This window comes from Electrona antarctica, assembly GCF_951216825.1.
Source record: "Electrona antarctica genome assembly, chromosome: 2".
Taxonomy (NCBI): Eukaryota; Metazoa; Chordata; class Actinopteri; order Myctophiformes; family Myctophidae; genus Electrona; species Electrona antarctica.
The window spans coordinates 8,307,148-8,330,267 of record NC_136807.1 but is presented as its reverse complement, the minus strand read 5'-3'; the positions used below and the strand labels follow the sequence as shown (position 1 = coordinate 8,330,267).

Here is a 23,120-nt window from a genome sequence, read left to right as displayed (position 1 = left end):
TCTCTCTGTCTGCCTGCCTCCCCAGTACATCTCAACACCATCACTTCTCTCATCACCACCACCCCTCTATCTCTCTCTCTCTCTCTCTCTCTCTCACTTATATATTCTGTGTTTTTGGCTTGTATGATTTTGGGATGAACTGAATTGATACATTTTTGTTTTAATATGAGCTGAACTGGAAAGATGTGGTTTTAATAAAGAGCCTTTAAAATCAAATCTCTCTCTCTCTCTTTCTCTCTCTTCTCTCTCTCTCTCTCTCTCTCTCTCTCTCTCTCTCTCTCTCTCTCTCTCTCTCTCTCTCTCTCTCTCTCTCTCACCAGGATATTGACTGGGTGCAGACAGAGAAGCATGTGTTTGAGCAGGCATCCACCAATCCGTTCTTAGTGGGACTACACTCCTGCTTCCAGACGGAAAGTCGGTAAGGGTCTACGCACACACACACACACACACACACACACACACACACACACACACACACACACACACACACACACACACACACACACACACACTTTCACAAGTGCACGTAAGGCTCTGCAACATGTGACCTCGCTCGTACAACACCCACAACCCCCCCCCCCCCCTTTTTGTTTGGAACCCCTCCAAAATGATCTGTACTTACCTCCACTCCTGCCTGCTGTACCAATTCCTTCTTACACTCTTACACACCACACTCACACTGCACACAACACAGCAAGACTTTCCCCTCAAAGAAAGGTACATATAACATGGCATTGAGTGAGGGCCGCGAGGACAGAAATGGATTCATTTAGATTGGATTTCAATCAAAGCCATGCAGGCAGACGTCACTGACGCACATTTTCACTGCCAACATTCCAGCTTCAAATGGTCCCATGGCTGTTGCCGCATGTTTTATTCCAACTGTTAAGTCTCGTTTGAAGGACAGCCATCTATAGATGCTTTCATTTACAGTCCAGTCTATACGGTATTAAGTATTAAGCAGTGACGGTGATTCTCAACCTTTTCAAATGTCATGGACTCCCACTTTGATATGCTGTACGGAGTGTACGCCATGGATTTGATACAAGTCTTTATCTCTGGGACTCAGTGGTTGCCGGCATGGGAAATGACATGGGGGGACCTTAATGTGGGCGTGGCCAGTCGGTGGCGTCAGGATTCACTGTGAGACAGCTTCAGTACAAAATAATGTAATCCAATGGACTCCTCCGTGTTTAATTAACTACAATAAGGACGTGTGTTAAGTGTAATGTGTTAGAAATAATTGTAAACAGTCTCTGGATACAGACCATAAATGTAGTAATTTCTGTCTTTCTATTGAAATTAAATTGCTATTAGGCTACAGATATCTAATCTAAGCACATTGTGATTCTCATCATTTTATATTCACATCTAGATATTATGTTCAATTGATTTATTGTTTTTTTTATTGGCATTTGACCCCCCAAAAAAAGCATATGCCTAGTGCCTACACATTACCATATATTTGTATAGGCTCCATTTTGACAGTTGTGATGACAGTATTAGGCTATTAATTTTGTCTGAGGGTTTGCAAAGTCTAAAACAATTGCAGACAAGCTCATGACTACTTGGATCCTGGACTACTTAGGACCCTGATGAGAGTGCGTAAATACGAGCACATCACACCCATCCTCCGCTCACTCCACTGGCTCCCCATCTCATTCCGGACTGAATACAAGATTTCCCTGCTAACCCACCATCCACTGCAATGCCCCCCCCTACCTCAAGGAACTTGTCACAGTTCCATCCTCTACCCGCTCCCTCCGCTCCTCAAACACCAACCTCCTCAAACCCATAAAGACAAACCTATGCTCCATGGGTGACCGGGCCTTCTGCTCGGTCGCCCCCGAACTGTGGAACGCTCTCCCCGCCCACCTGCGAGCCCCACAGTCGGTTGATACTTTTAAGAGAGGACTAAAAACTTTCCTTTTTACCAAAGCATTTTATAGCCTTGCCCTTATGTTTTAAATGTTCCTTATGTTTTAAATGTTCCTGTTTTATTAGATGTTTTTAATGGTGTGTTGTTTCTTCTGCTTTTATTTTATTTTGCTGTAGCACTTTGAGATTCCATGGAATGTAAAGTGCGTTATAAATAAAATCCATTATTATTATTATTATTACTTGTTGGCAGCTAGTTTCCCACCAGACGCACCAGAATTAGCGTCCTGGTGCGTCGGATCTGGGTAACAATCTCACGGGTCCCCTCCCCTCCCGCTCGGGTCCCCTCCCGCTCGGGTCCCCTCCCGCTCGGGTCAGTCATTTGAAAAAATAAAAATAGCAATGACAACGCCACTGTCGCGTTGAAATAAACATGGGATGGCGCCACTGCTGGGACCCCAATCTACGCTGTAAAATCCTCTGTTAATTGAACTTGGAGAGTGTGCCACTAAATGGACCCCATTAAGTGTCCATTTGGCTTCCTAACTATCATTTAGCGGGAGAGCCCACCGAACCTCCTCAAGGACCCCATAGCCAACACTTTGATATAAACAAACTGTTTATATCAAAGTACTTTTCTCTACATGGTTTTATTCCTAGTGATGATGATGATGATGATGATGATGATGATGATGATGATGATGATGATGAAGAGTGAACTGATTGATTGAAAGAACACTACTGTTCTCACCAATGTTTCCCTTTTCTTGTTTTCCAGGTTGTTTCTCGTGATCGAGTACGTGAACGGCGGGGACCTGATGTTTCATATGCAAAGGCAACGGAAGCTCCCTGAAGAACATGCACGGTAAACATCCAAACAGTGGCGTGCACAGATAGACACTAGGGGGTGCTAGAGCACCCCCTGCCCTTTTGGCAATGTGCCCTTTTGAAAAAAAAAGAAAAAAAAACTTTTCTTTTTTCTTCTTTTTTTTTTTTTTCAAAAATAGCAGACCTACAAGTTCATAGCGCGCCACTCGGTGGCGCGCTATGAGCTTGTAGATCTGCTATTTTTCAATAGCTAAAGCATAACATAATGCTAACACCAAAAGGGGTTCCCGCCCAAAATGGATTAAGGCAACCGGCCGGTTCCACGCGCTGCACAAGGTTCCCTTTTTTAACTTGAGCACCTGCCCCTCTAAATGTCTGTGCACGCCACTGCATCCAAACCATGACTGACAGCATTTGATGACAAGAAGAGGTTTGGTGTGACATTGAAGTGGTCATATCTCAAAGGGAAGCACGCTGTTGAATGTGCATTTCAGTTCATTGATGATGATTAGCGTAGTCTAGAAGAAAAAAAGACAGAAAGAACAAAAACGCCTCTTTCTGTTGCATTTTGTGAGCAATCACCAGCCTGGCACACCCTTGGTTGTATGGTCATCATTAAAGGAGCATTCAGTGATTTGGGTGATTTGGAAAACCCCCCAGTCCGCCCCGGTAACAAGATGTGCACATGCACACACTACAGTGGGGGGACACGCGACAGGCCAACAGCACACACATCAAGGCTCGATCATGATTGGCAGAAGGCCCCTCTCTATCCTGATTGGATGAAGGCTGGGCCACCTAGCCTTCATTTCGTTTTTTGACCCCCAGGGGTTAACTGGGAACAGGGAGGAACTCCTTATATGGTCAGCACACTCTATAGTAGGGAGAATTATCACAACAAAACAAAAAATAAGTGATATTTGAATTAAGTGAAATCACTGAATATAAATCAACTATGATTCCTATTTTTGGAATTCCACGAAGAACTCTTATTTTGGCAAAAGCACAGCTAACAAGGACAGTGTCATGGCCACGGAGGGTAAAACAACCCAAAAAGATAAACGGTAGTAACGTCACATTTACCAAAAATGTGTTCTCTACTGCACTTCACTTCTTCTGCTTCTCCCTCGCTCGCTCTCTCTCTCTCTTTGTTCCCCATTTAACATGAAATTGAAAAATGTGAGGGCTGCGGTAGAGTGATGTTGAGTGGCCTCCAGTAATAGCCTCCTCCATGAAGCACACAGAGGAGGACACACAGAGCCAGGCCCATTCCTGATTGGATTTGGGCTTTTACGTTCACGTGGCTCACTCGGCTTGCGCAGAGAGCTCCTATTGGCCACAGAACAATAAAGCCTGAGCTATTGACCGATTCCGTAACGGGTCTCATGGTCGCAGCCTACGTATTTCCTGTAGGCGGAGACGACACAACTGCGGTTTACTAAGCATTAAAAAATAAAGGGGATACTAAGCATTAAAGTATGAGGTATAAAGTACAGCAGCCTTGTGTTCCTAAAACAGAAAGATTGGGTATTGGGTAAGACTGACGTTATGTATCTTTCAGGACCTTTCACTGCTTTGTCTCAACCATTACTCAATGGCTCTGGTCTCAGCCACCGCGGTAGATATTTTGACATTCCGTTTTGTTTTGTTTTTTATGTTGCCACTACTGTTGGAGCAGCCATAAACTACACAGGTTCATCCCGATGTTCTGAGCATCTTTGTAATGTTAGTGTTAGTAAAAAGCAGGTAAAAGAGTAACGTTTGAGGCAGACTAACATCAGTCACTTTTCCATTCACTGTAGTAGAAGCTTGGTGCGGGGAAACCGCAGATGTGTCGTCTCCACCTACAGGAAATACGTAGGCTGCGACCATGAGACCCGTTACGGAATCGGTCAATACTTGTGTGTCGTCGTGCACCGGAAACGGACAGCCTACAAGCTCACAACACGTCATGCTCCCAACTCGTTGTGAGCTTGTAGATTGGCTGTTTTCGGTGTGCAACGCGGGTGCACAGCTAAATATAAATCTGGCATGAACTGACTATGCACTGCAGGTAGGGGTGTAGGAGCGATTCCGGTGAACCGTATTTGGGATGGAGATTAGAATCAGGCACTGCTGCATGAATTGTCTCACGTGGCCAGACTGTTTCCTCTCGCAATTTTCAAATGCTTCCGTCTTACAGTCTGGAGAACGGAAGCTCTGATCATGAGTAAAATATAAAGCGGAAGTGCAGCCTCCTCCCCACTTCCGTTTCGTTTTTACAGTCGCGCAAATGTATCCTAATATAAATAGAAATCATCTGAACATATATACTGTAGCTTGCTGAAAATAAAAAAAATTAAATGTAAAGATATTTTAAAATGTATTTTTGGGAACGGAAATGACAAACAGATTACGTGTAGTTGGTGTAGTTCCAGACTCTATCTATTGTGCACGGAATAGTTGTCTGGCTACATGAGACTACTGAATGAAGGACACTATTTCTGCAATTGTACATCATCTTCCATTTTCTGACGGCCAAAAGCCTTCCTGAGTTGAAGATTCACTCGGTTAAAGATCCTCGCCTGGGCCTTTCTTGTATGAAGGCGTTGCTCGATGGCGTACGCAGAACACAACCCTCAACAACAGCATAGCTTTACCAAACTCTTCGCGAGAGTTCTCATGTCCAGTGCGGTGCCACCACCAGGCATACGCGCAATACTCACAGTGTGCGTAAGGCAACACGCCGTGCAACAGAATGCGCCAAGCCGATCATCATAATAATAGTCTTCTGAGCGGATCCGCCGCTTATTTAACGAGCGCCCGACATCCATGCGTGCATCCCTCGAGTTGCATGCGTGCCCATGTGGATCTGCAGTGATCAGAGCTGAAGCTGCCCCTCTTCCCCGCCCGGTCTAGCAGTGAGTTTAACCCATTTTGGTGTTAGCATTATGCTTTAGCTATTGAAAAATAGCAGATCTACAAGCTCGTAGCGCGCCACCGAGTGGCGCGCTACGAGCTTGTAGGTCTGCTATTTTTGAAAAATCGAAGAACGACTGACATAGAAACATAGATTTTTCAGAAAACTGTCAGGATGTAGAAGACATTTTTAGAATCTGATCTCAGGTCAAAAAGTGTTTTTTTAGCACCAACATTAGGACAATTCAATTCAATGGCGAAAGTAGCCGATATACATGAGAAAACACAGCGCTCTCGATGGCATGGGGGGTCAGCACAATCATGCCTGGGGTAAACCAATGGTCAGGGGCGGCCCTGCCGTGGGGTAAACAAGTGGTCAGGGGCGGGGCGGCGGGGCGGGGCGGCGGCGGTGGGGCGGCCCTGCTCATGTCAATGCCTGGCAAATTCCCATCCTTTTACTTTTTTTCCCCTCCTTCTTCTTCCTTCACCTCAGCAAATCATAATGAGCACCCATTATTCATTGTGCCTCCCTGTCTACTCTAACTGCGGCACTGATTTGAAAAAAGAAAAAACTGTGGATCAAAGGCGAGGTAATTCAGAGAGGCACTGCAGCCGGGCCCCTATCAGGCCCCTGCCATCCGTATTCCCCGAGACCACAGCTATGTGTATGCAAAGCAGCATGTTAATCACCCGTAATGAGCGTACATATTCATGAGCTCCACTCCTAGCCCGTTTAGGCCTGAACTAAAACTTTAAAAAAAAATCTTCTAATCCTCCAGTTTTCTGAAATAAATATTTTCACGATTTTTCAAAAATAGCAGACCTACAAGCTCGTAGCGCGCCACTCGGTGGCGCGCTATGAGCTTGTAGATCTGCTATTTTTCAATAGCTAAATTATAACATAATGTTTAAAACAACAAAAGGGGTTCCCGTTCAGAATGGGCTAGAGAGAGAGAGAGAGAGTCCTGGCACACTCTCCCCTGTGCTTCAGGGAGGGGGAATGGGGGGGGGTGCAGGTAGGTGGGCAACGGATGGCATGCTGATATGATGATACAGCTTCATGGCAGTCTGCTGGATGCCAGTTTGGGAGTATGTTGCACGTGGGACGGGCGGCGTCCGTTCATAAACTTGCCGGGGCGTTTTCCATCCCTGTTCTTCTTATGTGCTGTCATGCATTGACACTACAGTCAGACGGTCTCACTATAGCACGTCGCAGTCCTGCCCCCTACCAGGGCCCAGTCCCGCCCCCTACCAGGGCCCAGTCCCGCCCCCTACCAGGGCCCAGTCCCGCCCCCTACCAGGGCCCAGTCCCGCCCCCTACCAGGGCCCAGTCCCGCCCCCTACCAGGGCCCAGTCCTGCCCCCTACCAGGGCCCAGTCCCGCCCCCTACCAGGGCCCAGTCCCGCCCCCTACCAGGGCCCAGTCCCGCCCCCTACCAGGGCCCAGTCCCGCCCCCTACCAGGGCCCAGTCCCGCCCCCTACCAGGGCCCAGTCCCGCCCCCTACCAGGGCCCAGTCCCGCCCCCTACCAGGGCCCAGTCCTGCCCCCTACCAGGGCCCAGTCCCGCCCCCTACCAGGGCCCAGTCCCGCCCCCTACCAGGGCCCAGTCCCGCCCCCTACCAGGGCCCAGTCCCGCCCCCTACCAGGGCCCAGTCCCGCCCCCTACCAGGGCCCAGTCCTGCCCCCTACCAGGGCCCAGTCCCGCCCCCTACCAGGGCCCAGTCCCGCCCCCTACCAGGGCCCAGTCCCGCCCCCTACCAGGGCCCAGTCCCGCCCCCTACCAGGGCCCAGGAAATTATTCTCCGTTCATTTTCCTCATAGACTTTTCAAAAAGTATTTATTTAAAGACGTTTACGCCGCGGACAAAGTCAACTCTTGTCGTGACAAATCATGACAACAAACACAATTTTTTGGGCCGAACAAATAATTAGAAAGAAGAAAAAAAACCTCAGGTTACAACACTTTTTTTGTTGTTTTTCTTCTTTGTAATTATTTGTTTGGTCCAAAATGTTGTTTGTGTTGTCATGAGTTGTGACGACTCGAGTTGGCTTTGTCCGCGGCGTAACCGTCTTTAAATAAATACTTTTTGAAATGTCTATGGGAAAAATGCATTGGGAATCATTTCCTGGGCCTGACCCACAATGGGTCCCGAACCAGTGTTTGGGGAAACAGTGCATTACATTACATAAAGCCTGTGAATTGGGGGGGGGTCATCACCATCATCATGTAAGCGGTGTCCACTGATTACATTTCTCCACAGCCCTCTGTGTTTCAATCAGAATCAATTGCAGTAGAATCTGTGTGATGTGTTTTTACATTAAAGGGCTGGTTTTAGTCGTAGCCAGACGATCAGAGCTCTCCGCCTACGTATCGCTCAGGGCAGGGGTTCTCCAAGCGGTGTGAACGCCCTCTAGTCTAGAGGGTGCGTGACATGAAAAGGGTGGTTTTATGGTGTCTTCTCCCTTCTGGCCCCAAAACTGTGGAATGCACTTCCCGTTGCAATCAGAACTGCAGCATCACTCCATCATGGCCCATAGCACTTACCCTACCCCCTTAGATAGCACTCTTTAGACTTTGATAGCATTTAAAACAGACCTATAGCATGTCATGTAGAGTAGACAGCACAATAATTGCATTGTATGTAGTCATAGCACTTCATAGTACATATGTATAGCATAGTATAGTATGTATAGTTTATATGTATAGTGTCATTATATAGTTCTAGTTACGTTCTTAGCTTACGCATGTTTCATGATAAATGCATTTTTATGTGTTGTATTCCCTTGCTTTTTTGTTCTTGCCTAATGTAAGTCGCTCTGGATTAAGAGTGTCTGCTAAATGCCTAAATTGTAAATTGTTATTTAACACAAATGGCAAAATCTGGTAAAACAGTGACATTCTGTGATTATTTGCCATGGTCATATTCAAAATGTATCATTTTTGGCCAAACACAACAAGACTTAGCGTTGGGGGGTGCATCAGCTAGGTCAGGAGGTAACGGGGGGCGCACGGCCCAAAAGGTTTGGGGACCGCTGGGTCAGGGGAATAGTCATTTTGTTGAATAGGCTTCTTGGACGCTGGAGAAAACCAGTACAGATCTATACGCCCACTGCTTTGAAAAGCAGTTCTGATACCAACCCATATGAAGGAACTCCACTGAAGTCTCAATGGTTCTGTGAAGCTGCTATTTCATTGAATAGCAGTTTTCTATTATCAGTATATATATTCAGTAATATCGGCAATGCGAGACAAGCCTGGTTTAGCCCATTGACAATGAATTTTATTACAGCATGCTTGAAATCTTTTCCAACTGTTTTTCTTTGGTTGGTCTCTGCTTCTCTGGATGATATTTCCTTTGCCATTAAGTCAAATAATCTTTTCTTCAGAGACTAAGTTAGGCATTCATGATGATTGGCATCTTTTCTAAAACAGGCACCTCTGCAAACCTTGGAAGGCAATCATAGGGAATTGAAATGGAACATGAAAGAGTTGAAGTTATAGCGAATTGTGTGAATGTGTGACAAAATGTATGAGTAGCAGTAGCAAAAAGTGTGCATGTGTAGGGACAGGTCGGCAGTGAGTATACTGTGAAGTATGCCATGTGTAGGAACAGGTCGGCAGTGAGTATACTGTGAAGTATGCCATGTGTAGGGACAGGTCGGCAGTGAGTATACTGTGAAGTATGCCATGTGTAGGGACAGGTCGGCAGTGAGTATACTGTGAAGTATGCCATGTGTAGGGACAGGTCGGCAGTGAGTATACTGTGAAGTATGCCATGTGTAGGGACAGGTCGGCAGTGAGTATACTGTGAAGTATGCCATGTGTAGGGACAGGTCGGCAGTGAGTATACTGTGAAGTATGCCATGTGTAGGGACAGGTCGGCAGTGAGTATACTGTGAAGTATGCCATGTGTAGGGACAGGTCGGCAGTGAGTATACTGTGAAGTATGCCATGTGTAGGGACAGGTCGGCAGTGAGTATACTGTGAAGTATGCCATGTGTAGGGACAGGTCGGCAGTGAGTATACTGTGAAGTATGCCATGTGTAGGGACAGGTCGGCAGTGAGTATACTGTGAAGTATGCCATGTGTAAGGACAGGTCGGCAGTGAGTATACTGTGAAGTATGCTATTGAGTCATGGTCAGACAATGGGCTGAACATGTCAACATGTACTTCTGCAGTATGGTCATTTAACAACAATATACCCATTTTTCCCGATCCGATATTTATATTTTATAGAACACTTATATATCACAATAGTACAATATCCAAAATCACAGACAACATCCAGTCTAATATCATGATATGGATATAATATTGATACTAGGGATGTCCCGATCACGTTTTTCTTTGCTCCCGGTCCGATTCCGGTCATTTAAAAACGACGTGATCGGCCCCGATTTCCAATCACGTGATCGGGACAACCCTACTTTTGAACGTTATTGGTCCTGAAATTGTCACTTTCCATTATATTAGGAATGATAATATATCTCTGGATTATTATACATCTAAATTGACAATGTGCCCTTTGTGCCTCTCTGATTTTTTTCCCCCCTCTTCACAAAAAAAAAAAAAAAAGATTTTATGCTGCTGAAATATGTATCGCTCTGAACTTCCTGCACGAAAAAGGCATCATCTACCGTGACCTGAAACTGGATAACGTGCTCCTGGACCATGAGGGACACATCAAGCTCACAGACTACGGCATGTGCAAGGTAAGGGCAGCTATGGATTCTTTAGTAGACCGCTGTGAGCGCACGCTGACATTGGATTATTAATAAATAATGCACGTGGATCGATTGTCAACTAGATGTAAAAGCGAGGGGAGGAGTGGGTCTCCTTTTCTCGCTGTTCTTTCTTTTCTCGTGTTTATCATAACCCCACTCTGCCCTCCATGTTTATCCTAACCCCACTCTGCCCTCCATGTTTATCATAACCCCACACTCTGCCCTCCATGTTTATCATAACCCCACTCTGCCCTCCATGTTTATCATAACCCCACTCTGCCCTCCATGTTTATCATAACCCCACTCTGCCCTCCATGTTTATCATAACCCCACTCTGCCCACCATGTTTATCATAACCCCACTCTGCCCTCCATGTTTATCATAACCCCACTCTGCCCTCCATGTTTATCATAACCCCACTCTGCCCACCATGTTTATCATAACCCCACTCTGCCCTCCATGTTTATCATAACCCCACTCTGCCCTCCCATGTTTATCATAACCCCACTCTGCCCACCATGTTTATCATAACCCCACTCTGCCCTCCATGTTTATCATAACCCCACTCTGCCCTCCATGTTTATCATAACCCCACTCTGCCCTCCATGTTGATCATAACCCCACTCTGCCCTCCATGTTGATCATAACCCCACTCTGCCCTCCATGTTTACTGTTCTCTGTCTGTGTCGTCCTTATCATAACCCCACTCTGCCCTCCATGCTTACTGTTCTCTGTCTGTGTCGTCCTTATCATAACCCCACTCTGCCCTCCATGTTTATCATAACCTCACTCTGCCCTCCATGTTTATCATAACCTCACTCTGCCCTCCATGTTTATCATAACCCCACTCTGCCCTCCATGTTTATCATAACCCCACTCTGCCCTCCATGTTTATCATAACCCCACTCTGCCCTCCATGTTTATCATAACCCCACTCTGCCCTCCATGCTTACTGTTCTCTGTCTGTGTCGTCCTTATCATAACCCCACTCTGCCCTCCATGCTTACTGTTCTCTGTCTGTGTCGTCCTTATCATAACCCCACTCTGCCCTCCATGCTTACTGTTCTCTGTCTGTGTCGTCCTTCCCGTGGCTGTGTGTCGATCCGTCGTTCAGGAGGGCATCAGACCGGGCGACACCACCAGCACATTCTGTGGAACGCCCAACTACATTGCACCAGAGATCTTGAGAGGAGAGGATTATGGTGAGTATTTGGTCAAAGTGTCAAAGTAGTTAGCTACTCATCCTGAGTACAATATTCTGGACTCAGTGGTTCCTAAACTTTTTCATGTAAGGGACCCCCAAATTGACACTAATTAGCCCCGCGGACCCCCATTTGAAAAGATATGCCAGGGACCCCCATAAGAGAAGATTTTTACGTCTCTAGCAGTGACTCTCAACCATTTTAATTTCAAGGACCCCCAGTTTGACATGCATTAGTCTACAGACCCCCATTTAATGGCATTTCTATCTCTGGGACCCCAATTTATACTGTAAAATCAATGGCCATTTGGTTCCATTTGTACACTCTCAGAGTTACAGACCCATAAGGGTCCATTTGGTTCCAAACTATCATTTAGTTGTGTCCCCCCTGGAACTCCCTCAGGTACCCCTGGGGGTCCCCGGACCCCACTTTGGGAACCACTGCTCTAAACCACTGTAAACGTTAGAAGAGTATCAAACATCTCCAACAGGAAGCAACCAGGTTTGTGGTAAATGTGGTCTTTGAAAGGGGGGCGTGGTGATGCAGTCGGTAGCGCTGTCGCCTGACAGCTAGAAGGTCCTGGGTTCGATTAATCGATTCCCGCCGGGGACGCTGTGGGTGCTGCTGGGGCCGTGTTCTCTCCTCCGCGTCATCAGTGCACATACCCGAGGCGGGGTTGGCGAAAGGGCCTTTCTGTGTGGAGTTTGCATGTTCTCCCGGCCCCCGTGTCCCCTAGGGTAGGTACCCTCACAAAAAACATGCAGTAATCCTGGTCTCTATACTGCCTCCCCCTGGCCTGGCGTGTTCCTTAACTTCCTTCCACGCGCAATGTCCAACTGGGGAAGCGGCTTGGACTCCTCATGCATAGGCCTATCTCACAGCCCCCTTTCCACGCCCCCTTCCAGTAGATAGTGGTGTCATTTAACATTAGGCATTTACACTTTTTTTCTCTGGAGAATCTAAGTACATTTCCTAATGTTAAAATGTCAAAGACCGATAATAATATGAAGAAAACACAATGGTATAACAACTCAAATAAGTAGAATAAACCTTACCTTTACAAAACGGTAGTTTGTGGCTTGTGAAAAATACCTCTTTTAACATGGAAGCCTATGGACCGCAAAAAAATAACACCATTAGCTCCAAAAGGGGGCGTGGAAAGGGGGCGGGGAAATGCTGTGAGATAGGCCTATTGAAGGAAGCATGAGGTCAGTTCGTTGCTCTCCCCAGTTTAGCAGAGGGAGTGTAGAGCCCAGGATCACATTAGATAATTGACACTGGGTGAAAAAATGGGTTGCAAAATCGTGTGATATAAATTTTGAGTAAAAACAATAATGAGGCTAAGATGTCTCTTGTTTGGCAGCAGTGGCTCATCTGTGGAAATGTATCAACACAATCTATCAACTAAGACAACAAACACCTGAAAGGCATCATGCCTTTCAGGTGTTTGTTGTCTTAGTTCAGGGGTGGGCAACTGGCGGCCCGGGGGCCACATGCGGCCCCCACCTTCACTTAATGTGGCCCTCAGGTTAATGTCAGAATACTGATTATAATGTTGGTTTCAGCTGTTACAATTCCACAACATGCAAACATGACCCGCTTTAATTACTTCAGTCTAAATTAGTAGCTCATTGCTCAACACAAGTATAATTGAAGGCATTTGAAATTACATAAAAATATTCATTTTCAGGATTCCAATTCAAAAATAGCAAAAACAAATTCTGCGACGCGTTTTGAGCTTGTAGATCGGCTATTTTTGCTACGACAGTAATATATGGCCCTAGGGAGTGAGTGTGGAAATATAGTGGCCCTCTCCATCGTCAAAGTTGCCCAGCCCTGTCTTAGTTGATAGTGCCTTGTAGTGATTTCCTGAAAATAAGAGAAAATGGAGACGTGATGTCACGAGGCCTGACCATATATGGAGACGTGATGTCACGAGGCCTGACCATATATGGAGACGTGATGTCACGAGGCCTGACCATATATGGAGACGTGATGTCACGAGGCGTGACCATATATGGAGACGTGATGTCACGAGGCCTGACCATATATGGAGACGTGATGTCACGAGGCCTGACCATATATGGAGACGTGATGTCACGAGGCCTGACCATATATGGAGACGGGATGTCACGAGGCGTGACCATATATGGAGACGTGATGTCACGAGGCCTGACCATATATGGAGACGGGATGTCACGAGGCGTAACCATATATGGAGGCTTGGGTGACTAACTAACTAACGGGCGGACGGATGGACGGACAGACAGACAGACAGGAGATGCAGGTTTTCATAAATGTAAATGCGACATGCGGTCACAACGTGCTGATGGTTGTTCCTTCTCCCCCCAGGTTTCAGTGTGGACTGGTGGGCGCTGGGCGTGCTGATGTTTGAGATGATGGCCGGGAGGTCTCCGTTCGACATCATCACAGACAATCCCGATATGAACACTGAAGAGTACCTCTTCCAAGGTGAGAGCAGGCCCAACGTCCACTCCATTGGTTCTCAATGTGGGGGCTTATTAGTTAAAAAAACATGATCATCATGTTTGAGAGTTGCTAACCAAAATTAGATCTTTACCTCTTGAGAGAGTAAAATGAATGAATGAATGTAGAAGAATTGTTATTTTGATTTTGGCCTGTTATCTTTCCTATGGTACCAACATCAATACAGCGTGGAAATGTGGACATATTCTTCAGTTTTGGGTCTGCAAGGTTAAATCTCATCAAATGGTGGTCCGTGGCTCAAATGCAGAATAAACTAGAAAAGGTGCCCCTTGGGGCACAGGCCTCCACCAGGATAATAGCGTTTGTGATGTTTGGACAAAATGTTATTGCAGTTATAGGTGAAACATGAATTGGCCTGTTATAGTGCCACCAGCGGACAGATTCGTGTTGATTGAAAAATGCAGGGCAATGGTTTTTCCTTGGAGTGTTCCTGGGAGTGTGCCTACAAAGTTGTACACAGATCTGTGCAGTTTTAGGTAAGAACATGAATTGGCCTGTTATAGCGCCACCATGAGGCTGATTATTATTTTGAAGTGCCATTTCTTCCTCTGCCTAGTGGGAATGTGTGTGCATAATTTCATGGAAATCGCACGCTGGTTTGAGGCATTTTGTTCAAAACGGACCAATCCTGCAAACTTTGGAAGGCAATCTTAGCCAATGGGGATGGAATAATATGCGGACAGGTCTGCGGACAGGTCTGTGTTGATGAGATCACTATATAGATAGTGTATATTTGTGTGATGCATGGATAAAATGTGTACGAGTAATATAAAGAAATGTGTTTTGCAAAACTCTGCCTCATGGTGGCGCTATAACAGGCCGTTGTGAAGATTTTGGGGCAGTGGTTCGTCGCTGGCATCCAGGGAGTGTGTGTGCACAGTTTGGCATGGGCCGGGCCAACGGTGCCGGAGATTAGCTGTACACAGACGGACGGACGCACACGCGGACGGAGTGCGAAACATACTCTCCCAACTAGAAAAAGTGCCCTTCTGGGCACAGGTCTCCACCAGGAGGATAGGACTGTGTGAGATGTTTGGCAAAATGTTTAGGAGTAATATAAACATGTTTGCCTTTGATGGCAATTGGATGATTTGAGGCATTTTGTTCCAAAAATGTGTTTTGCAAAAATCAACCTGTTGGTGGCGCTATAACAGGCCAATGTGAAAAGGGTGGGATATATTCCTCAGCCTAGTAAGAAAATGTGTGAAAGATTTCACGTAAATTGCATGCTGCGTTCATGATTTGAGGCTTTTGTTCAAAACGGGGCAATCTTGCAAACTGTGTAAGCCAATTATAGCCAATTAGGATGGAATATGAAATATCGGACAGATCCGACTTGAGCACATGACCATAGAGATACTGTGTAACGATTTGTGAGATTTTTGGACAGAATCTGGAGGAGTAATATCAAAAAATGTGTTTTACAAAAATCGGCCTCTTGGTGGCGCTATAAAAGGCAGATGTGGAAAATGCAGGTCAAAGGTTTGTCCTTGGCCTCTAGGGAGTGTGCATGCAACGTTTCACGCAGATCGGTGCAGTTTTAGGTAAAACATGTGAAAAGCTGCCTCATGGTGGTGCTATAACAGGCCGTTCTGGAAAATGTGGGGCAGGTCCATGGACCACTGGTTGAGAAACAGTGTTCCAGTCCTGTCTCAGCAGCAGCAGGCTGCTAGCTCCTGTGCCAGTCGTGACAAGTCAGTGTCTGATGTTGGTTATCATCCAGTGATGAGTTGGTCTAACTTGACTGTCCTTATAGGGACATTTGGCATGGCTGGAATAACATTAGTTAATTTATTGCTTTGTTCCACAGTGGTGAGGAGGACAGCCTGCTGCAGCAGGTGGCTATTATGGGTTGATGTACTGTACTGTACTGTACTGTACTGTACTGTACTGTACTGTACTGTACTGTACTGTACTGTACTGTACTGTACTGTACTGTACTGTACTGTACTGTACTGTACTACTCATACTGTACACAGCACTCTGTGAGGATCCTCCGTCTGCTGCTTAGAATCAGTGGTGGAAAGTAACTAAGTACATTTACTTCAGTACTTAAGTATATTTGTGACTAAGGTATTTGTACTTTACTTGAGTATTTCACAATTTGTCCGCGACCCACAAATGGAACCCGACCCAGTGTTTGGGAACCAGGGCTTTACGCCATATGGTACTCTCTTATATAGTACACGCACGCACGCACGCACGCACGCACGCACGCACGCACGCACGCACGCACGCACGCACGCACGCACGCACGCACGCACGCACGCACGCACATACGTCACACACACACACACACACACACACACACACACGTCACACACACACACACACACACACAAACACACACACACACACACACACACACACACACACACGTCACACACACACACACACACACACACACGTCACACACACACGTCACACACACACACACACACACACACACACACACACGTCACACACACACACGCACACACGCATCCCCCTGCCTGAAAAGCAGACATTCCTCCATACTACGTCCCATCCTCCTGTGACGCATTCTGTCTCCACGGTGCCCGTCGGTGGGCATAGCGTGGCACCGTGACTAGCATCTGCCACCCGTACCATCCTCCTCACGCCTCCCCGCGGGGGCAGGAGCAGCGTGGCGTCTGGACCACGGCCCGCTGCCAACGGAAACCGCCCTCGTTGGCACTGGTGGAAAGCAACTAAGTACATTTACTTAAGTACTGTACTTAAGTACATTTTGAGGTAGCCCATTTGTACTTTAATTGAGTATTGTTATTTTCCCCCCCCCCCCAATACTTTTACTTCTGCTCCACTACATCTCGGATCCAAATATTATACTTTTACTGCACTACATTTATTTGACAACTTTAGTTACTAGTTACTTTGAACATTTTGATTGCGACCATAGGTCGCAGATTACTATGAAAACCTGTCAGTCTGTCCGTCCGTCCATCACGCCATAGATGGCTGTCAGTCCCTACATATATGGCCGTCAGTCCGTCACGCCTCGTGACACGTTCCATATATGGCCGTCTCCATATATGAAGATCATGACACTAACCTCATCAAACCCTGGATAGCCATACATGGAGAAGACGGGATCATCACCTAGATCTGCATACTGTATATGGAGCCGGCCAGCAACTCTACCTCCACCCCTTAGATCTCCATATATGGAGCTGACCAGTTCTGACATTTCCATATGTTGATCCTTCCCCACCCGTCCTTCCTCTTCGATGTCTCCCTTTTGACTGATACCTGTCCATTCAAACTCTAGACTCTGCCCTAAAGTTATTAGCCCGGCAGAATTCTCAACATGCCCAATGCGACGCAATGTGAGCTTATAGATCAGCTATATTATAACTTGAAATGGGACATTCTGTACAATTGGTACTTTTACTTTTGGTACTTTAAATTCAATTTGATGCCAATACTTTTGTACTTAAACTCAATTACATTTTGAATTCTGGACTTTTACTATATTGCAGCCTTTCTGTGTGGAGTTTGCATGTTCTCCCCGTGTCCCCTAGGGTAGGTACCCTCACAAAAACATGCCGTAATCCTGGTCTCTAAACTACCTCCCCCTGGCTAGCCGGGGCGCCTGATGGAGGGGAAAGGAACTGGTCAGAATAGCGTGTTCCTTCCACGCGCTACGTCCGGCCGGGGATACTCTCCCCTGTCAGGTGAAAAGAAGCAGCTTGGACTCCTCATGTATAGAAGGAAGCATGAGTTCAATCCGCTGCCCCCCCAGGTTGGCAGAGGAAGTGTAGCGCCCAGGATTACATTCGATAATTGACACTGGGTGAAAAAAAGGGTTACAAAATTGTGGGATAAAACATAAAAAAAAAAAATATATTGCAGTATTGATACTTTTACTTAAGTACAAAATGTGAGTACTTTTTCCACCACCACCACCACCACCTGCCAACGGAAACCGTCCTGGTTGCTATAGGAGCAGCCCGTCCATATGCCCACCTAGGCAGACTGGCGTCAGACCTGTGCCAGGCCCCCTCCCTGGGCATTACTGCTAGCCACGCCAACCCCTGAGCTATAGACAGACAGGCACACAGAGCCTGCTGGCAAAGGCTTCCTTTCTTTGGGAGAGTGTGTGGTCACAATATGCCACGCTAGTACTAGTGCCCCCTAAGAATTCCACCTTTTATGTGAAGAAATACATTGTACCTATTTTTTTTTTAATATTTTCTGAAGAAAGAAAAGCACTTCCTCTGGATACTGCCCTTGGTTAAGGCAGTGAGGTGCTCAGCTTTAACCCATTTTGGGCGGGAACCCCTTTTGGTGTTAGCATTATGTTATGCTTTAGCTGTTGAAAAATAGCAGATCTACAAGCTCATAGCGCGCCACCGAGTGGCGCGCTACAAGCTTGTAGGTCTGCTATTTTTAGAATCTGATCTCAGGTCAAAATGGGTTAAATATAACTTAACTCATAAACGTCAGATGCAATTTCTCATGTTTTATTGAGAACGCGTTCTCAATTAAACATGACAAAGTGCATCTGAGCCAGCCTTGCATCTTTTATTTTGGAGTGCCGCTTTTTCCACTTCTTTTGCATTTTTTTTATTTGGGGGATGTTTGATGCGTGATATTGAAATATGTTGGCCGATATTCAATAACTGATTGATTGCTCTGTCAAATGGATCCATACCATTACCAGTACTGATTTCCACTGGGGTTGTTTTACACATGCAGTAACTGTGATTCTGGGTGCAGATGCAGACTTTATTACCTGATTTATTAGGCTTGCTGAACATTACGCTCCGTTTTCAAGTGTCTGCTTTCACTGCTGACGGAGATTAACGCAAATTAATTAAAAGGAGCAGAGTTAATGCCTTGCAGTGTCACCAAAGCATTCATCAAAGAGGTGTCATAACGTTGGAGTGAGATGTGGGGATAATCTTTATGTCTGTTCGATGCCGACAACGCATTAACCCATTTTGACCTGAGATCAGATTCTAAAAATGTCTTCTACATCCTGTCGTTCTTCGATTTTTCAAAAATAGCAGATCTACAAGCTCGTAGCGCGCCACTCGGTGGCGCGCTATGAGCTTGTAGATCTGCTATTTTTCAATAGCTAAAGCATAATATAATGCTAACACCAAAAGGGGTTCCCGCCCAAAATGCATGAACTAATTATCGACTGATACCGATATGATGAGCGATATATCGTGCATCCAGTAGAGACAGGGAATGTAGGGCCAGTGGTGGAAAAATGTACTCGCATAAAAGTCCCGAATTACAAAGTACAAATGTATTGGCATCAAAAGTTACTTTTACAGTAAAAGTACTCATCGTGCAGAATGTCCCATTTAAAGTTTTCGAATGTATAAAAATCTTTAGAAAATAGCCGAAATATATATAGTGCTGAAGTGGTTTTTAGTGTGTTTTGTATACTACTAAATAAAAATCTACAAAGTAACTAGTAACTGAAGTTTTCAAATAAATGTAGTGGAGTAAAAGTACAATATTTGCCTCTGAGATGTAGTGGAGTAGAAGTAGAAGTACTGGAAATTGGAAATACTCCAGTAAAGTACAAATACCTCCAAATTGAACTTAAGTAAATGTACTTGGTTACTTATTTCCACCACTGTGTAGGGCCTCACTCAGACCTTTAAAACATTGATGCATGCTTGTTGTATGAATGTTGTGAGTGTCATGGCCAATGGAAGTCACATGGTTTGTAGTCCACATTTTGGACTACAAGCTGTTGTATGGCTTTCGGCTGTGTTTCGACTGCGCCCCTCCCCCTCATACAACACAAATGTTTTGTCAAACCATGTGACTCCCATTGGAAATGCATTGGGGCAAGCTGTGTCACACCCTTTGTATACAACAAGCATACAGCAATCTGTTGCGACCGTGTGAGTGAGGCCTAGGGCAGCGAGGGGAAGGCCATGCAGCAAGGTCTCTCCAGCAGGAATCAAACCAGGGACGTTGTGGTCATGTGTTCTACTCTATGCCCTATCTGGTCATCTAATGGTGTGGTGGGCACTGGCCCCCTCTCTCCCCACGCACGCATGCACGCACGCACGCACGCACGCACGCACGCACGCATGCACGCACGCACGCACGCACGCACGCACGCGCACACACACACACACACACACACACACACACACACACAAGCACGATACCTTCTCTACACTGACCCAAGAACGTGTGGGGCAAAGATAAGTAAGTGCCCTATCCAACTCCTCAAAGGGGTTTTGTGGGTGGCCAGAAGGGCTCACAGCTTTGGCTTAATGTGGATAGCAGATCTCTGTATGTCCATGTCCACATCCCCTAGCTGGCGTTCTGCCCGGGCCGGAGCCTGTTGGCACAAAGCTATGTTTGGGTTCAGATTCAGGAGAGCAGCAGAGAAGCAAGAGACATTTGGGATGTGGAATGTGTGGAGTAATGCCTATAGAAGTAACTAACTACATCCAGGGGCATCACAGGGACCCTGACGCTGGGATGGGTGTGGCCCGTATAGGGCATCCAGAGATGGATAGCTTGGATTGGAGTGGTTTCAATCGTTTTCATATCAAGGCCCATTATGTATTCTGCATTTGAGCCACGGACCGCCATTTGGCGAGATTTAGCCTTGCAGACCCAACACTAAAGAATATGTCGACATTTCCATGCTGTATTGATGTTGGTACCATAGCAGAGGCAAATAATCCTTCTACATACAATTGTGTAGACTTCTTGTAAATTAATTTAACCCATTTTGGGCGGGAACCCCTGTTGGTGTTTTAAGCACTGTTATACTTTAGCTATTGAAAAATAGCAGATCTACAAGCTATGAACTTGTAGGTCTGCTATTTTTGAAAAATCGTTAAAATGTGCCTCAAATCTTTCAGAAAATTGTCATGATTTAGAAAACTTTTTTTTTCGACATCAGGCCTGAATTAAGTAATGCAGATGTTAATGTTTAAAGATAATGTAACTCTTGGAAAAATGGAACCAAATGGACCAATGGCACCAAAACGGTCCATTTGGTTCCATTATACACTCTCATTATACACTCTCAAGAGTTAAAGATATATACTGTAAGGGTCCATTTGGTTACCAGCATTTAGCTGGGGACCACCTGGAACCCCCTCAAGGACCACTGGTGGTCCCCGGACCACTGGTTGAGAACCACTGGTCTACAATATCAGTGAGCTGCCGTGCACTACAAGGTCCTTATATAGTGCATGGTGTGTAAACCGGGGTTCCAGGGGCCGTGCACTACAAGGTCCTTATATAGTGCATGGTGTGTAAGGGGTTCCAGGGGCCGTGCACTACAAGGTCCTTATATAGTGCATGGTGTGTAAACCGGGGTTCCAGGGGCCGTGCACTACAAGGTCCTTATATAGTGCATGGTGTGTAAGGGGTTCCAGGGGCCGTGCACTACAAGGTCCTTATATAGTGCATGGTGTGTAAGGGGTTCCAGGGGCCGTGCACTACAAGGTCCTTATATAGTGCATGGTGTGTAAGGGGTTCCAGGGGCCGTGCACTACAAGGTCCTTATATAGTGCATGGTGTGTAAGGGGTTCCAGGGGCCGTGCACTACAAGGTCCTTATATAGTGCATGGTGTGTAAGCCGGGGTCCCAGGGGGGTCCACACAGGTACTGTAACTGATATTTAGGAACCAAATGGACCTTACGGGTCTGTGCCTCTGGGCATGTGTAATGTACAAGAGATAGAAATGGTATCAAATGGGCGATGTGCATATCAAACTGGTTGAGAATCACAGAGGTCGAAGCTAGATGAATAGACCCTGACACGTACGGTCCTTTAAAGTTTAAAGTTTAAACTATTATTCAGAAATGCCTCTGAAAAAAAAAAAAGTTGCAGAAACCTTGGGATTTTATAGGGTCTGAATGAAATTAAATAATTTCCAGTCCATACCCCATTATTCTGACACTGTCAGGTTGCGGCGGTATCAAGGCTGTGTGAACATTAACCACGACAAAAGCTCCCGATGGATGGAATAGAATAGACCTCTCTCTCTCTCTCTCTCTCTCTCTCTCTCTCTCTCTCTCTCTCTCTCTCTCTCTCTCTCTCTCTCTCTCTCTCTCTCTCTCTCTCTCTCTCTCTCTCTCTCTCTCTCTCTCTTCTCGCACGCTCCCTCTTGCTCCCTCGCAGTGGTGGAAAGTAACTATAAATACAAGTACTGTACTTAAGTACAATTTTGAGGTGTTTGTACTTTACTGGAGTATTTCCAATTTTCAATACTTTTTTTAATTCTACTCCACTGCATCTCAGAGGCAAATATTGTACTTTTACTCCACTACAATTATTATAAAACTTCAGTTACTAGTTACTTACTTACTGTAGATTCTGATTAGTATTACAAAACACACTAACCACTTCAGCACTGTATAATATTTCGGCTATCTGAAAATAGCCGATCTACAAGCTCACAATGCGTCGCACCGCGACGCATTGTGAGCTTGTAGATCTGCTATTTTCAACAGATTTGTTATACATTTGAAAACATGAAATGGGACATTCTGCACAACTGAGTACTTTCTACTTTTGGAACTTTAAGTACATTTTGACACCAACACTTTTACCCAAGTGTACATTTTGAATTCCGGACTTGTACAGATCGTACTTCTACAATGCAGTATTGATACTTTTACTTAAGTTAAAAAAAAAGTGAATACTTTTTCCACCACACTGCTCCCTCGCCTCCTCCTCTTCCCCCTCCTCTTCCTCCTCTTCCTCCCCCTCCTCCTCCTCCTCTTCCTCCTCCTCCTCCTCTTCCTCCCCCTCCTCCTCCTCCTTCGTACTCCCACGCAGCAGACGTGGTAACCCACAGGCAGACCGGATGGTGAATCACCAATTGTTTGTCTCCCTTTTCTCATGGTTGTCCTTTTCCCTCCATCCATCTCTCTCTCTCTCTCTCTCTCTCTGTCTCTCTCTCTCTCTCTCTCTCTCTCTCTCTCTCTCTCTCTCTCTCTCTCTCTCTCTCTCTCTCTCTCTCTCTCTCTCTCTCTCTCTCTCTCTCTCTCTCTGTCTCTCTCTCTCTCTCTCTCTCTCTCTCTCTCTCTCTCTCTGTCTCTCTCTCTCTGTCTCTCTCTCTC

At 45.9% G+C, this 23,120-nt stretch overlaps 1 protein-coding gene across 4 annotated transcripts in view; it reads left to right on the top strand.

Moving 5' to 3' along the window:
* prkcz (protein kinase C, zeta) overlaps window positions 1-23,120 on the top strand; it is a 273,129-nt gene that overhangs the window by 200,389 nt on the left and 49,620 nt on the right. For all 4 annotated transcript variants that reach the window (XM_079523572.1, XM_079523571.1, XM_079523570.1 and 1 more), the window contains 5 exons: window positions 321-418; window positions 2,657-2,743; window positions 10,182-10,317; window positions 11,444-11,531; window positions 13,884-14,003. In XM_079523572.1, the coding sequence (XP_079379698.1) occupies window positions 321-418; window positions 2,657-2,743; window positions 10,182-10,317; window positions 11,444-11,531; window positions 13,884-14,003 (529 nt within the window). The remainder of the gene's footprint in view (window positions 1-320; window positions 419-2,656; window positions 2,744-10,181; window positions 10,318-11,443; window positions 11,532-13,883; window positions 14,004-23,120) is intronic.